Source organism: Esox lucius, chromosome 4 (assembly GCF_011004845.1).
Source record: "Esox lucius isolate fEsoLuc1 chromosome 4, fEsoLuc1.pri, whole genome shotgun sequence".
NCBI lineage: Eukaryota > Metazoa > Chordata > Actinopteri > Esociformes > Esocidae > Esox > Esox lucius.
This window is the reverse complement of record NC_047572.1, coordinates 12,468,655-12,486,080: the sequence shown is the minus strand read 5'-3', so window position 1 is coordinate 12,486,080 and position 17,426 is coordinate 12,468,655. Positions and strand designations below refer to the sequence as shown.

General features: G+C 41.0%; 1 protein-coding gene across 1 annotated transcript; it reads right to left on the bottom strand.

The window, feature by feature from the left end:
* Positions 1-3,411: 3,411 nt before the first annotated feature.
* On the bottom strand, positions 3,412-14,508 carry ccdc69 (coiled-coil domain containing 69). Its single transcript, XM_010897514.3, has 9 exons — positions 14,136-14,508; positions 11,182-11,242; positions 9,718-9,899; positions 6,924-7,011; positions 6,344-6,417; positions 6,085-6,186; positions 5,791-5,910; positions 5,565-5,662; positions 3,412-5,024 (listed from the first exon to the last, which is right to left on the bottom strand). Exons 1-9 carry the CDS (start codon positions 14,181-14,183, stop codon positions 4,856-4,858), a joined length of 942 nt encoding a protein of 313 aa, XP_010895816.1. The 5' UTR covers positions 14,184-14,508; the 3' UTR covers positions 3,412-4,855.
* Positions 14,509-17,426: the final 2,918 nt, after the last annotated feature.

Genomic DNA, 17,426 nt, shown 5'->3' with positions numbered 1-17,426 from the left:
AAACGATGCCCAATTGCCACTAAGGAGCCTAAAGTGTGCCAAGAAAACATCCCCCACACCATTACACCACCACCACCAGCCTGCACAGTGGTAACAAAGCATGATGGATCCATGTTCTCATTCTGTTTACGCCAGATTCTGACTCTACCATCTGAATGTCTCAACAGAAATCGAGACTCATCAGACCAGGCAACATTCTTCCAGTCTTCAACTGAGCTCGTGCAAATTGTAGCCTCTTTTTCCTATTTGTAGTGGAGATGAGTGGTACCCGGTGGGGTCTTCTGCTGTTGTAGCCCATCCGCCTCAAGGTTGTGCGTTTTGTGGCTTCACAAATGCTTTGCTGCATACTGGTTATTTCAGTCAAAGTTGCTCTTCTATCAGCTTGAATCAGTCGGCCCATTCTCCTCTGACCTCTAGCATCAACAAGGCATTTTCGCCCACAAGACTGCCGCATACTGGATGTTTTTCCCTTTTCACACCATTCTTTGTAAACCCTAGAAATGGTTGTGCATGAAAATCCCAGTAACTGAGCAGATTGTGAAATACTCAGACCAGCCCGTCTGGCACCAACAACCATGCCACCCTCAAAATTGCTTAAATCACCTTTCTTTCCCATTCTGACATTCAGTTTGGAGTTCAGGAGATTGTCTTGGCCAGGACCACACCCCTAAATGCATTGAAGCAACTGCCATGTGATTGGTTGATTAGATAATTGCATTAATGAGAAATTGAACAGGTGTTCCTAATAATCCTTTAGGTGAATGTATATTACACTCTTGAAGTAGCCTAATCAGATTAAAACTAAGTAACACTTTACAAAGTGAAATGGCAAACACTGACTGTATTAAGCAACCTCTCATTCAAGACAAGATAAATATATTTGTTTCAGGAAATAATCAAATGTTTAGTTACTTTTTCCTTGTTTCTGTAACTTTCCAGAAAGTCGAGCTAGCCTACAAAGTAGCTACGCTAGTAACTTTCTGTCCTGCTAACAGACCCTTTCTGCACACATTTTTTTTTTTTACATTATGCAACAGAGACTTGAACTGCTAGAAGGCGTTAGTATTACACTCCGTTGCGTAAGATGTCATTCCAATGAAGTGGAATTGCAATGTTTTTTATGCTTATGAAAATTATATATTTATTTAACCAATAGGCTAGTGCTGAAAAACACTGTGTGTGAGATGTAAAGTCTGAAAGTGCCGTATGTCCAAAGCCTTGTGTACATTCTAGTAATTGGTAAATGTAGAAATAAGAAGGTGGGTTTGGACCGGAGTGTGCCAGGCAGGCCATCTGTACGTGGAGTCTTGCCTACAGGGTCACTTGGCACATTGTGAAGGGCCTCATTCTGCTTAGTGTTGACGTCTGAAGTTGCTTTTCTCCAGGCTCACTTTTCAAATGTATGGAACTTGCTTTTAATCCATTCGTGACATGTTTCAGTGCACTTAAAGACCATCAATTCCTCACAATTCCTCACAGTCTTTAACGAAACAAAAATAACCAGGCCCAGTGACTCAATTACTTTCACTGTTGCATTTTCAATTTTGAACCCACATGGTAAAATAATATTTAGATGACACCAAAATCAACTGTAACCCTAGATGTCGAAACCAGGCAGAATACAGTGTGTCGAAAGGGATGAGAGAAGAAAATGTTGGACGGCGGAGGTTAATACACCTTCTTCCCCACAAAGCTGTTTTCCCCAGGGTGCAATTTTCACCTTTTTTTTCCTCCTAAGCAAATGCGATGAAAAACACCTCAATTTCTACAAATAGCACTTGGCAAAAACCTATAGAATTTTGCACAAGGTTTTGAATTCTTAATTCCCCACTTGGGGTTATCGTTGCCTGTAATAAAATAATGGAAATTGTAATAATGATAGAAGGAATGTAGCCTTCTATCATTATTACATTATTACAAAATCTCACAAGCAACCCAGAATGAAAACACGGGAGCAGATGAAACACCTTATTACACATAATGAATGTGGACACATGCTTCTATTACAGAGCAATTAGCAAATTATGAAGATTAGTGGACAGGTATTGTATGAAATTCACACGACTAATAATGCACAGAGGGAACCAGACAATTCAGGTGTGTTCAAAACACGAGCTCCTGTCTCTTTCACTCGTCAACACCTGCCCGGAAACCCTTTATGGTACATAGCAGAGCTGTCAGTGTCTTGACAACGTGCTACATTAACACAGAAAGTCAACCTGCTTTTGACCAATTTCAGGCAAAAGAGCAGATACGATTGGTCAAATTACAATTATTTGAGACGTTTAGAATTGAGGTGTTCGTACAGAGCAGACTACGCCAGTAAGAGGCTGCTTAGCAGCAATAGTGAATCCAATTTGAACGTTTTTAACCTCTAACGAACAATCAACAAAAGAAATAATCAATGCACTAATGGGATACAGTCATTAACTCTATCTCACAGTGTGTTATAATGAGGTGATTTGAGAAGGTGTCGGATTTGACTAACAAGAACCACAACAAAGGTGAAGCTGATTGACACATTCATCTGTGTCGTTTTCACACTGGCGCTTGACCTTCTCCCCCGCTTTGTCCCCCCCCCCACCCCCACCCCCACGGGTGATTTGGTCATCCCGACAGGGAGGAGGTGAAAGTGGGGCGACCCTGCCCCTGTCCGCCTTGGCCCGGGCCGCAAGCGGAACCGTTCGCTCAGCGGATGTAAAAGGATCACTATGTCAATGGATGTTTGACAAGCCGGGACAATACCCGCTGGGGCTTCACGCTAACTGCAGGTCAAACCCCCAGCTGTGATGTCACACAGTTCCCAGGGCATTTCACAGCCACCTGGGAGGACAGGAGGAACACCTCCATACCTCTCAGGATAGTGGAGGTGGGAGGCTTCTAACCTCAGAGACACGACAGACACATTAAAGAGAGGCCCGGGGAGGGGCTCTACCTTTGGAGGAGCAGGACGTTGGGACAACCAGCTGGGCTCACAGATCTATCGCTGGAGTCGGTTAACAGACTGTTTCACATCCAGGAACGTATCAGCCCCGCTACGACTCAACTCAGCATGTCAACAGTTCACTAGTCACCTGAATAGTGACCTGTGTATTATAGCCACCCTAAGAGAGTTACCAATCTGCTTCACTACTATAATTGGATTAGAAACGAATCACCTAACTTAGTAGTAGTAGTTAGTGTACATTCATGTGTAAGTCAATCCAAATTAACTTGCAGTTCAGCATCGTAGTTGATTAGCCGATACATATTTGTTGGGCAATAGCAGAGCATAGACAAAAAGCGGAAAGGGGAAGGCAATATTCTGGTTCAGCAGTGTCACCTGCTTATTATCCTGTTCTGCCCTCTAGTGGATTATGGCAAATATAACCGGGTACCTTGGTGGAGACAAAGGCAAATGTCACACAAAAACACTGTAAAGATGCAACTCTTTATTGGGACTCAAGCAGTGACCAAGGGCACACTTATGAAAAATAACAGTCATCCAACAAACGTCCAAACAGTTAAACATAAAACAGGACTAAACGAAAAAAATTAAAAAATAAAAGCCTCTCACATTTAGTACGAGTGGAATACTGACTGAAAGTGCTGGTGCATCCAAAAGAAAATCATAACACTGACAAGTGCTTTTTGGTTAATGCAACTTAAAAAAAAAAAAAAAATCCTATTGCAAAAAAAGGAAAAAGAAAATACCACTGCCAACATGGCAATCCCCTGCATTCTAGATGTATATATAAAAAAATCCCAATATACAAGTTGTTTAGGCTTTATGGTAACCATTTATAAACTGAAATATGTTCCAGTTTGGGATTAACAGAGAAAATGTGTCTATTTTACATAAATAGGTGCACCTCTGTTAAGTCTGAGGTGTTACTCTACAAATGCAATAAGAAATGGTTATTTAAGACAGAATAAAAAAGTGGGAGGATGGATGTGCAGTTATTACTGTAACATTTTAGCTAGTCCTACCCCTAATCTGAACATTTCAAATATCCTGCGATATGTTGGAAAGACGTATAATACTAGGAATTCTGTGTTCCAATGTGTATGATGTTCTAAAAGAACACTATTCTGCTCACACCCTTACAAAAATGGAGGGAAACATTTATGCACAGTACCAAATTGCACAAACTGGCCTAAGGCAAGATCGTATATTGTGTAGCATTTATACTCAGTGGTGTCAAAACATTGAACACATCTCGATAAATGTAATAGTGGCTCAATAGAAGTGAACAACAAAAGAAAAAAAGGTAGCTACAGGCTTTGTTATATGGAAATTAAAATTGCACCAATATGTACAAAGATCAAACATCTTCCTAACCTATAACTAAAACTGCAACTCAAACCATAAGTGACCACTTCTATAATAGGAATCACAGTTAGAATATCTGTTCTACCAGAGTCTCAGCAGGTACTCAAGTGTTTTAGAACCTTAAACAGTATGCTTCAGTCAAGGCTGAAAGGAAAAACATTTCCAGTCCTTACTGTAAGCCCAAAACACCGTAAAGACCATGCCTGAAAACCACAATGCCATTTCAAAATATTATGGAAGAAGGCACAGCAGGTACACTTTCTTTGTAAGAATTTGGCATCAGGTTCCATCCAGCAAAAGACTATAGCCCTTTGTAAAAGGTAACAAGAATTTGGTTGTCACGGGTTAGAAAACAAACCTTTTCAAGTTTAGTTTTTTCAAGAAATCCTGACAGAAGAATTCCAAGTCAGAGGATTCCCTTGCGCCTTATTCTCTGCTGTTTCCAGGAATCTTCACAGATATCTGAGAAACCAGGGGAAACACTAGACGTGCATGTACACACAACCCATCCTGAATGTTCTGCACAGCGTGGATCCACCTGGATCAGCTGGGAGAGACCTCGGACAGTATGGGGAAAGAAGGAAACGTAGGACAGGAGTCTCTGTGTTTCAGTTTAAACATGAGTTGCTCTTTTTCTTGGCCGAGCCTCTGACTGAGGCCCGCCTGCCTGTCCAGCGCCCCCTGAAGGTCCCGGTGCTCCTTAGACAGCTGCCTGGAGAAAACGAGACAGGCAAGGGCATGTATTAGAGGAACAGACAAAGGACAATAAAATGGTTCATGAAGAAACACATTAGTAGCGAAGTAAAAATGTAATTAAAATATTTAAATCATTCGAAGGTGATTTAAAACTCACTGCGCTTCATGAAAACCCAACATGTGTAAAGGGTACTGGTAGTGATACACAGTTGTTGAAAAGTACAAAAGCGATTCCATAGCTAATGTAAAAGAGACTACATGCTTTTTCATATTTTACAGAAATGCTGGAACTTCCCTCCAAAGAAATATATCAGACTTAGTCCACCAAGTGGCGCCACATCTCAATGTGAATGCTATAGTCATTTCTTACATGTTAGTTTGAATAGATCTTTTTAAACGTTAGTTTAACCTACAGACATAACAATGTTAACTCTGAGGTAACTGACTGTTCCCAACACACCTGGGGCAACACAATGTTAACTGACATAATATCAACATAATATTGCCCAAAGAGGGACAGACGGTGTGAAACAGGATAAAGAGAGCATTATCTTACTGTATCAGGCTCTGATAGTTGTCAATTCGAACTCTCAGGTCCTCATTCTGCTGAAGAACGTTGATGACCTGGTCTTCTAGAGAAAGATTCTTTTCCGTCTTGAGTTAAAGACGCACATAGAGGACACAGTGAAGGTAACAGGTTGTGAAAAAGAAATACAACCACAGTATTTGACAGCTAATATCTAAAGGCTGGCGTACTTTAAACACAAATCTTGGTCACTTACCAGAGCCTGCATTTGAAGCAGTTTGTTCCCCTGCTCCTGAATACGTTCACTCTTCATCTCAATGACAAACAGCAGACTCTCCTGCTCACGCTCCCAGAATGGCCCAGGACTGCCATGGGCCTGGACAGACAGGGAGGAGAGGAAGGGGATGGAATTAACAGCATGCTAAGGAGAGCTGGAGACCAGATGTTTAAGGAGACAGTCCAAACAAGTGAACTGGCTACGAGACACTTTGCGCGCACGCGCTCGCACACACACACACACACACACACACACACGGACGCATGCACGCACCTGAATGTTCCTCTGCAGGTCCTTCTTGAAGGTAGAATCTTCAACCCTCTTTTTCAACTTGTTGTACACAAGCAGCTCTTCAGTTAGCTCCTCGACCTTGTCCTTCATTTAGAATAGTGCGAGGGAGATCAACTATTGGCTATTGGTCAGTACAGTGTTCTTCATCACATCAGGGATATGCCTCTAACTCGGCCCCTCTGCAAAACCAAAGGGGATCAAATGCTCAGGAAAAATATCCCGCGTCTGAAATCCTCCATACCTTTAACACATTCTCAGCAGCCTGATGGGTCTCCGTTAGCTGAGCTGCTTCTTCACGGTGTGCCGTCTGCAGTTCTGTAGGGAATAACAGGGATTCTACATATAATTCTAGGGCCGGGATGACACCATTCAATGATTAGACATTGAGATTCCAAGATGTCTGCAGATACTCTCAAGTATATTTTTTACGAATCGTCGGTGCAGTTTATTTCTGCTGTGTTCTCTCGTCAACTCTTCATGGTACTGTCAAAGCCCGGTATTAAGAGATTGACCATGTTAGCGCCTTTCATTCTCAAAATATTGTTTGTTACAATGAGAGATGCTCCAACAATTCCCTATGAAATGACAAACTGCAAACTACCAGAACAGTGTGCAGATCGGCTTTCACTATAAAAATACATTGTATGTTTTAGAAACATACTGAACGATCTGTTAGGAAAAGCTATTGAGGGACAGTCAAGGTGAGGAGCTGTATTTGCCAGACTTCATTTGAATATAACTGGGTCTTGTTGATCCCGTGAGCTGTAAGCAACAGAGCAGAAGACACTGGCCCCAGCGCAGGATTTTTCCAAAGTTCTTGCCTTCAATCTTGCTCTCGTACTGATCGGTGGCACTCTTGCTTTTTTCCTCGTGGAGAGCATTGAGGTCTGTAGCCGTCTCGGTTTTCACCTGGAGATTATATCAACAAAGCAAAGACATGGTTTAACTAAGCACACCGAGACTTGTCAAAAGGAGATCAGCAAAGTGAATATTACATAAGCAACGAGATAATCGCGTTACATAAACAAAACAAGTGTATAATGGCTACATCACCCACCCACAACTCAATGGTCTACCAAGCCAAGTCAAGATGAGGACAGCCAACACTTAACAATCCAACTGGGTGCTACCAAATATGACTCATGGAGAAATCCTAAACAAACTGGTCTACAGAAACATCTCATTCCTTTTTCCCCCTGTCATCTCTGTTTGCACAAATTGATTCCCTTTTTTTAAAGTTTCAACACAGGACTGCCTATAAAAAGATCTAGCTTTGCTGAAGGAGCAGAAGTTCACAAGACAATAACCAGCCATTCCAAAGCACAGGCAGTCACAAGAGCATTACACACTCACACGCACACAAGCACACACGCACAAACGCACGCGTGCTAAATTGACTGTGTTCCCAAAGGTTCTGCAATGGAAAAGCATGGATTGTTTATTATCCCCAACAGCTGAACACAATATGACATGACACTATCATTTGTTACTGTGTTGTTCCCTGCTCTGGTTATTCTTAAATGCCATTGCTCCAACTTTATGTCCTTGAAACATGGGTCATACTCTAAAGAGTCATTCTCTATATGGGAAATCGGGTGCGTTTAGGACACAAACACCAAGAGTAAGCTATTCATAAAACTGGCCATGTACTTAGTGGGTAAACAGAAATATGTTCTGTAGATTATTCAAGATATCAGGTAAAGGTATAGGGTCCTTAGTACAGCTATGTTCATTGCTCTGTTACCCCTCTCGGGATTCAGGCAACGTCGTGCACGGGGGCATTGACATCCCGGAAAAGACCAAATAATTAACCGTATTTCAAAGTCACTTGAGATCCTTTCCTCTTGATTCAACTGAGGTAAAGTGGGCCTGCTCAGCATTTTGAAACATAGGATGTTAATTGATTAATTGCATCAAGCGTCAATGCATCCGTTATGCACTCATTTTTTCAGGTTTTTCCTGATTCGTCACCCCTTTGTATATCAATCACATTTATTTATAAAGTCCTTTTTACATCAGCAGTTGTCACAAAGTGCTTTTACAAAACACTTAGCCTGAATATGTACATACACTGATCAGCCATAACATTATGACCACTGACAGGTGTAGTCAATAACACTGATAATCTATATAAATATATACACCGATCAGCCATAACATCAGCAACTGAACATTCTGTCCTCAAACTTGATGTGTTAGAAGCAGGAAAAATGGGCAAGCGTAAAGGATCTGAGCAACTTTGACAAGGGCCAAATTTTGATGGCTAGACGACTGGGTCAGTTCCCGGTCTGCAGTGGTCAGGACCCATCAAAAGTGGTCCAAGGAAGGAAAAGTGGTGAACTGGCTACAGGGTCATGGGTGGTCCATGTTCACTGATGCACGTGGGGAGCAAAGGCTGGCCCGTGTGATCTGATCCAACAGATGAGCTACTGTAGCTCAAATTGCTGTAAAAGTTAATGCTGGTACTGATGGAAAGGTGTCAGAACACACAGTGCATTGCAGTTTGTTGCGTATGGGATAGTTCATGAATGGTTTGAGGTACACAACAATGAGTTCAAGGTGTTGATTTGGCCCCCATATTCCCCAGATCTCAATCCAATTGAGCATGTGTGGGATGTGCTGCTAACAGGTCCGATCCATGGAGGCCCCACCTCGCAACCTACAAGACTTAAAGGATCTGCTGCTAACATCTTGGTGCCAGATACCACAGCACACCTTTAGGTCTAGTGGAGTCCATGCCTCGACGGGTCAGGGCTGTTTTGGGGGCAAAAGCGGGACCTACACGATATTAGGCAGGTGGTCATAATGTTACGGCTGATCGGTGTACACACACAGAAAAGTAGGTCTGACTATCGAAGTGAAGATGGGCAATTTAGTACTATTATACAAATATTTTATGCTTAACTTTAATCCTAACTCCAAAATATATAATAATTTATTGCATTTGTAAAGCTCTTTTCATTAGAGAAATAATTTCAAAGTGCATGAAAAAGATAATATTAAATAAATAAACTATAAAATATATACACCTAAGCATTAATCCCTAAAACTAACACTATTGCCAAACTAAATTCGAACCCTAACTTCAATCCCAAATCAGATTAAACTCCTTGTTAAAGTCAGTATGGACCAAACGTCTTCACTCTGTTCCTGTCCTTATTACAATAGTAAAACAAGGAAAATCATACAGACAAAACCTAAAAGAAACAAAGAAGTAGTGTTTAAAAATAGTCAGTATTTTGTGTAGCCTACAGAATCCAAAACTTAAGCATTTTGCTTTGTTAGACTGTCGCAAAATAAAAAAGTGTATACTGACTTCTTACAATCGAAGCATCTACTATGATGACCGAACACTCCATCAGATGCTGAGCACTGATCCACACAAGCACCAGGAAACTGATTGGTTTCAGTTTAAATTCTCCAGGCCTGATTGAATATGCCCATACTTGTTGTTTCAGGGGGTCAACAAAGACCCTCCAGCTTCATTCACTCTTTCTGACCAGAACTTCCACATACCAGAGGGGAAATGAAAGCCGGGAACAGGCTAGGGTTAGGATCATGTACAGCTGTGGGAGCTTGAGGAGAGGTTGAAGGAAGTAAGCTGAAGAACTCTACCTTCTCTACGATGCTGTGGACCAGTGCACAGAGCTCTCCATTGGAGTCTTTCAGTAGCACCTCCCTCTCCTGCGTCCCAGGCGCAGACAGAACCTCCTGTAGGATCTTCAGCTGCCGCTCATACTTCTCCAGCTGCTTCTCGGCTTCTAGACCCACATTCAAATCCTCCAAGGGGACTTTACCTAGATGAAGGGAGGTAGTGAGTGTAGCAGTGGCCAAAAAAGTGGCTTTTTTTCAGAACTGTGTTATAGCTAGAAATCCTTCTGGTGAGACTGCCATGTCGGTTTACAAAATCAGAAAAGTAAAGAACAGTATCCCCCAATAATTTAACACCTGCCTTTATGTTCTCCAATATCATTATTAAAAAAATCGATAAAAGATAAGAAAAACCTGCCTCTGGCATGCAGGATAAGAAGTTATGCTCAGCTCTTCTCAAATCTTCTATGATGTAATCTGGACCGTACGTTCCACAATGTTTGCCCACTGCACCATGGGGCCTAATGGAGCCATTCCACTGGTGAGACAGCATTCTGTAGTTGGCAGAGTGGCCGGGCCAATCTGGCTGCTGCCTATTCGGCCCTCACGAAACACCAGAACTACATACTAACTCAAACGTTACCTACAAGAACTCAGAGCTACATACTGAAGGAAAGAATGGCCCAGATTCAGTAGAGTAGTTCTGACTACATTTCTGACCTTCCTCGAAACTTGAGGAAGCGTGTTGTCTCTCGCAGCTTAGGCTATAGGTCATCAGGCTAGGATAACATTTGGGTGCTCAGGAGGTTTGTGACGTCACAATCCTGAGACCCGTCATTACATGGCAACCAGAGAACATACCTGTTGAATATTAGAATACAGAACGGGCAAAGTGTTGACACATTTGTAGTTACAAGGTCATCCAATCAGTCAGTACAGATGTTATGAAGAAGTCACTTCAACCAGCAATTCCCAAAACATTGGAATTATGGAACTCCGCTGGGATCAAGCCAGAGTAAATATAAATTTAAAACAGTAAGCCATTGCATGTAATTTAGTGAATTATTTAATCTAAAGTGACTTGAGAATCAGATTGCTTTGCCAAGTACATGAAAACATACCCAGACAACAAATAGGGACAGAAGACACAAAATAAACATTCAGCATAGGCATGCATGGATGCATTTCCATATATAGGCAAACCGAGAGAATTGAACCCAGAATCCTGGCGTTGTGATTGCAACAACAAACAGAGTTGAGTGTTATGTACTAGTCACTGGTGGGCATGATACAACAGAGGTTGTGTGTCAGTTTGGGCTCGTATGATTTTACAGTGAGTCATTTCAAGACAACAGACTGCCTGATCATGTGACATGTAAACTCCTGTGAATCTGAGTGAGCTCAGAGACATGCTCGAAGGCAGTAGGTGCGTGTTACAATGTCAGTACAATTAGTTTCAGTCTACAACAACAGGAAACCACCACCTACCATTTTGATGGTTGTTGAGCTCCTTCAGGGTTTTCTCACCATCTTTCGCTTTGCTTTTCCTCTAAGAAGAAAGAAAATAATGTGATTGATAAACAGTGGTCGAATTCACACGATATTACACAACTTACAGGGATACTAGTGACATGATCATCGATCTGAAATCTCAGACAGTTTAAAAAAATGCCACTTGAGAAAACCATAAATGGTTCAGAAGACAAAATAAGACTAACAAGCGATACTAGCCCATCAAAATTGTGCAACCTTCTGAGACCAACCCACATCACACCTGAAACTCATTTGGATTGTGATGATATCTGATGCAACCGGCTAAGGTCACTTTCAGAACAAAATAATGAACTTTTTTCTTTTAGGATAAGCTTGGCCATTTGAAAGTGACTGTTGAAATGTTACCATGAGTGGGCAAAGGGAATTTTTTATGATACAGTTCGTACTGTTTTTAAGTACGAGAGACCCACCCCTTGTCAGGGAACTGGAGCAGGGTAGCAGATTATGTAAAGTCGGATGGGAGCTTGACCCATATTGCTCTCTCATGGTCAGTGATTAGTGACCACATGACAGGCAATGAATAATTAGTTTGTTCAAAGTTACGTAAGACGTCCATGCTGCAGTTTAGGATTCAACAGCTGACCTGGTCTTTGTACATTGTGATACCCTGGTGATTTGAAATGATGTACTGAAACAGTAGAAACCACAATAAACAGGTCTGCATTAAATAAATATAACAACAACCTGTACTTCAACATTTCTGCACAGAATACAGTATGAAGTCACAGGTCAATAAAACTTTGTCGTACCAAATATGAGCCCAGCTTGAAGAAAAACATATTTGCAGCAAACTGCAACTAAATAACTTTAACAACAACAACAACAACTAGGTTCCTGACTTTACTAACATCAGGAGTACACATTACACTGCTCCAGTTTGGATGGGTCACAAATTCAATGTAGTTTAAGTCACTAGCCATATAGTACAGTTGCCATGGAGACCAGTCTACCCCCCTCCTATATGGCAACATGCCATTACTGCTGTATAAACACACAGAGACACTCCAAAGAACATGGGACACCGGCTTTGTTTTTAAATTAATCCTTGTGTGTCCCAAGTTACACTCTTTTCCTATAGTCCAGAAATTGTGCCCCAGAAAAGGTATAAGGTACTATTTAGAATGTAGCCCCGATAATGGCCTCATCCATTTCAGTATGGCTGCTTCTCCCCTATCCCTATATGGCTAATGACCCCAAAGAAACAATGTAGACAAGGGATGTCACAGCCAATGATCAAGCATTTAAAAGTCTTAACTACCCAGGGCCAGTCTCCTCTTCCTTCTCAGGCAAAGTGTCCCAAATGGCACAAAATTCCCTAAATTGTGAACTACTTTTAATCAGGGCCTAAAATTGTGCGCTACAGAGAGAACATTTAGGACAGACAGCCTGTTTCTACTGCCTTTTTAAACATTGTCCAACATGAAGTCCAACATGGAGGCATAGACTCAACTCCCAGGAAACATCTTCGCCCCCTGGGACAAAATGTACATTGTGTTTACAAATTCCCCCCGGCACAAGTGTGCACTGCAAGATGAGATTCAGTGATTTGGGACTTTCGTGAGAAATATCGAGTCTAAGTACGTCAAAAGGCACACTAGCTAAAAATGCTACACATATTAGAAGTGTCCCGTCAAGAACACATATGGGTGACAAACATTGACTGTAGGCCAATAGAAGTTGGACAGACCACAAATGAAAGAAACATTCAATAAAGCAAAGGAAACAGTGTTAATTAAGGGACGTTTTATTTGAGAGTGTTGTTGAGTCTTTCGAGCTGAGAAACCAATATTCCTTGCCATTTCATTAACAATTGGCTGAGACTTTCATGTGGCTTTTTCATAATTGTCCTTATGGAACCATAGTGCAGAGTTTGTGTCTCCAGGCTACTCTTGGAGTCTAGCCTTCTCTAGCAGACCTTCACACTTCTCCAGTTGCCTACGTCAAACAGGCTAACAGATGGTTTAGTGATCTGCTCTGCAGAAGCTGCAACTATTCGCCTCCAGCAAATCCACAAACTGAATTTTGGCTAATCCAAGTGCCAGACCAGTTTAAAATTGTATGAGGTTTCAATGTGTAAATGTGCTTGCTGTACAAACAGATAAATGGTTGTAATTATCCTCAATATTAATCAATGTAGTTTGATGTCCATGCTTCGTCCTGGAAGCTGTACAGTTAAGGATATCATTAATATGGTGTGTAAACTTAGGCACTGGTTGTTTAGGTCAAAAAGAGGTACTAGTGCAAGTAGATAAAAGTAGATCTACAATGCATAGCTGCATACGAATTACTACAGCTTCCATATCCTAAAGCAACTGCCAGTTTTATGACTGGAAACTATGAACTGATTTTGGGCAACCCAAAACCCTTGAATTACAACATAATTGTCACTATAATGGGAAGGATTAAGTGTCAATCTCATAGATGCATTCTCATTACTGATGTGCTTACGACGATACAAAAAAATACTGAAATAGGAGTTAATTGATACAATGACGACCAATCCCCAGCGAGCGCTTGATAACCTGTAACTTTCCTTTCCTAGAATTAATGTGTAATGCGGAAGAATGACATCAGAATAGTTCCTGGCACCGTTACATTTGACAAGCAGGGTTTAAACTCATGGGAAAGACCACTGTATAGTTATTTTCACCACATCTGTCTCCAATCAAGACTTAAAAAAAAACTTTAGACACACTGATAGCCTAGGCCGAGATCATTAATGTCAATACACGCGTGAAATGTGTCTCCTTAAAAGAAATACTGACTTAAAACACGCCTGCTGTAATCACACGTAGAGTCGCCGCCACAATGGCAGCTACAATAACACCGCTTGTTTAGCTAATTAACTTCTAGACACACAATTTGAAATAAATAAAATATATAAATACCTTTTTCTTGCAAACTCCGTCGCACGCCTTGCTGTGGTTGCAACCCATGCCTCTCCCACGTCCTTTAGTCAAACTCTACAAGCCATTGTCTACAGGACCAACTTTCAAATACCAACTAAGCTACAGCAGCACGCCGGGCACTGGTCGGCAGCGTAGACTGCGCTTCTCACAACAACACGCTCAACTCGATCAGATGGGCGGTTCTCTTACCAGATACGAATCCTGACTTTCCGCATATTCGTGTTCAACTAAATATTGGACCTAACCATCCTAACACAAAATCTGAATGTGAAACTACGCATTCTGGGGACTCCGCATCATGTTGTGGAGAACTGTTTGTAGTTGATTCAACTTTTGAATTATTACCGTAATACAACGAAGACACGCCCCATCGGATAACGCAATGATTTACAAATCAAATAATAGGTTGGCCAATCATGGGGTTTCATGTATAGTTTAGGGCTTGCGTAGGCTAGGCTATTCCATTTGAGCAGTAGATCATTTAAGCAGTATTCGCCTGCCCTTAAGTGCCGAAAAACGACTAGAAGTAATAAACGAATTAAGATATTAAAAGATGTATTTGATGCCGTGATTTTGTTTCCGAAAGAAATTGGACAACACAAACGCGTTATAGGAATCACATAACAATGTTAGTAGAACAACCTGTTTAACACCAAGCATGCCAGAAGGATTAAAGCCATGGCCCTTCAAGTATTTACTTATCAGAGTAGCTCCTTTACTGAGTTTGAGGTCCTGTTGATCTTGAGGGGAGGGGCAGCCAGGCTGCATACCCCACATAACTTACCAAGAACCTGCAACATCACAGTAACTTTCTATTCACAGCTAGACAATATTATTGCTGTCGCGAATATCTTCTGAACATAATGTATTCGCCAAATACATTTACACATGCTTATATTGTACTTGGTATAATGGTGTTACTAATGGTAGATAACATAGACAGAACATACAAAAAGATGACACGCAATTATATTCAAATGGGCGGTGAACATAAGACTGTGAGATAGTATATGTGGCTGTTATACGTAGTATATAATACAGATGGATTTACACATACAATATCAGTGCAGCATCTCTAGATACAGAAAGATTAACAGAGCTTGAATACAGTATTGTGGTGAAAATTAAGTTGCATGGCGGTTGTGTCCATTGTGAGTTATGTCTGCAGTAGAACTGGTTTGGTTTATTCAGCAGCAGCGGGTCATCTGCCCCTGTGAAAACCTTTAAATTGTAATCTGAGGCATTGAGCAGCGATTGCTGATGGAACCCAATTCCGGACAACTGTAAGCAATTTTAACAATGGCCTCCCTAATGGCAAAATGAATACTCAAACTCCAGAGGAGCACACAATCAAAGGGCAGATCTGGTTCCCTCACAGGGATAGGCTTGAGCTAAATGACCTGTAGATTTGGAATGTTTGTGTGTGCATTTGCACATAGAATGTAAACCACCGGGCAGATCTGCAGCGTCCCATGAAAATCTCTGTTCTGATACAATCATGTTGCGTAAAGGTGACATCATAGGTGAAATGCAAAACTACAGCCGGGTATATAGAGGACTCTCAAAGTTCTTTTCACAAAAACACCCGGGCTGAATAAAAAGAAAAAACATTCAAATATTTCAAAATTGAACAAAGATTTGATGTCATGAAGTTGTGACAAAAGACAGTTTATTAGGTACACACATTTAGTTCCCGGGTCAAATCCTCGGGTTGAATATTAGGTATGGACTGAACTCCAAAACAACTGAATTTGTAATGTTTTGCAAACATTCAAAGCAACTAGTGCCAGAAGCACGATGACGGAATGTTAGGGTTACACAACACTTTTTTAACGATGCCAGGGGTGCAAAACACAAGCCATAATCAAATAAGCAAATGAGCAATCGGTTAGAAGACCAATTTTCCACCTAGTATCCAAAAATTGGGTCAACATCAAAGATCCTGGGCCGTCCAACGGGACGATGACCCCATGACCCCAACTGAACATCAAATAGCAATCAGGAATGGTTTGAAGAGATTCAGGAAATGCTTTGAAGAATTAGAAATGTTTTTCTGCTGAAAAGTAAAAAGGGCAGCAAGCTCAAATATTCTGTTAGTGAATACACAAAGCTTTTGTCAGCAGCCACCTTGGCCAAAGGGTCCACAACCGGTTACAGGTTCTCAGCTGTCTTTAATTGAATCCATGTCCTTCTCTATTTTCTATATTATATTTTTAAACCTACATATACCTACATAAACAAAGTGAGCAATTTTTTTTTTTGAGAAGATAGAAAGAATAATTTTAAAGTGAAAAGGTGCCTTTATTTAGCCACAGCTGTTTGGCCCTTTCAAATGACCCAGAAATTAATACAGTATTAGAGGTTTGTTATCTCAATTTGAAGAAGGAAATGTGTAATAAAACAATACAATCAAATAGACTTAGTGTTTTTACTTTCTCCAACACACCAGCTTACTCTCCGCCACAAACCATCAGTGAGACACCGAGTCTATATTTGTCCCTCGGTTGAGTTCATACACTACTAAACATAGATGTGACACCTCTACAGTTCTAGAGCCAGATCACCCGTGGAATCTGAAACCCTTTCGTTTTTGTCAACCCATCTATTTATAGGTAACGGAGCCCACATAAAAAGATAGAGCAGTTGTTCCTTGAGAACTGTGTGTGAACCGAGTGACTTTCCATAGTTGCAGCAGCTGCAGTGTCTCAGATACCAATAGCTGAATAGACCCCAAAAACACTTTGAGCAACAGATGTTTTCGTGATACACTGGAGTTTGTCAGCATGAAAATGTTAAGGTCTGCGGTGTACAACAACGTGAGGTGTACCTGCCCTGTTGAAAAGTCTCTCATCAGGACCACTGTACCAAAAATGTGATGGTTGACAGGTCCATCCACTCTGTTCGCTACAATAAGAATGTGATACGCTAATGGATGCAACGTGCAGGTTGCACTGCAGAGGAGAGGAAAATGATATGTCAATGTTATCGTAACATTTATTCAACATCAATACACACATAGGGAGAGAATCCAGACAAACACTGGAATAAGTGAGGATACATTTAATGATGACTTCCTCAGTGTCATTTGAAAGTAATCTAAAAAACAAAATTAGTATTTTAGTTCCAAGACTTTAATTCAATGATCTATGATAACTGATGGGCAACAATTACAAAATACCCTAATGTTTATGTATGATATTAACATATAGGAACATTTTGTATTTTTGACCAAATACATTATGCAAGTGGCCCCTTTAAGGACATTCTTGG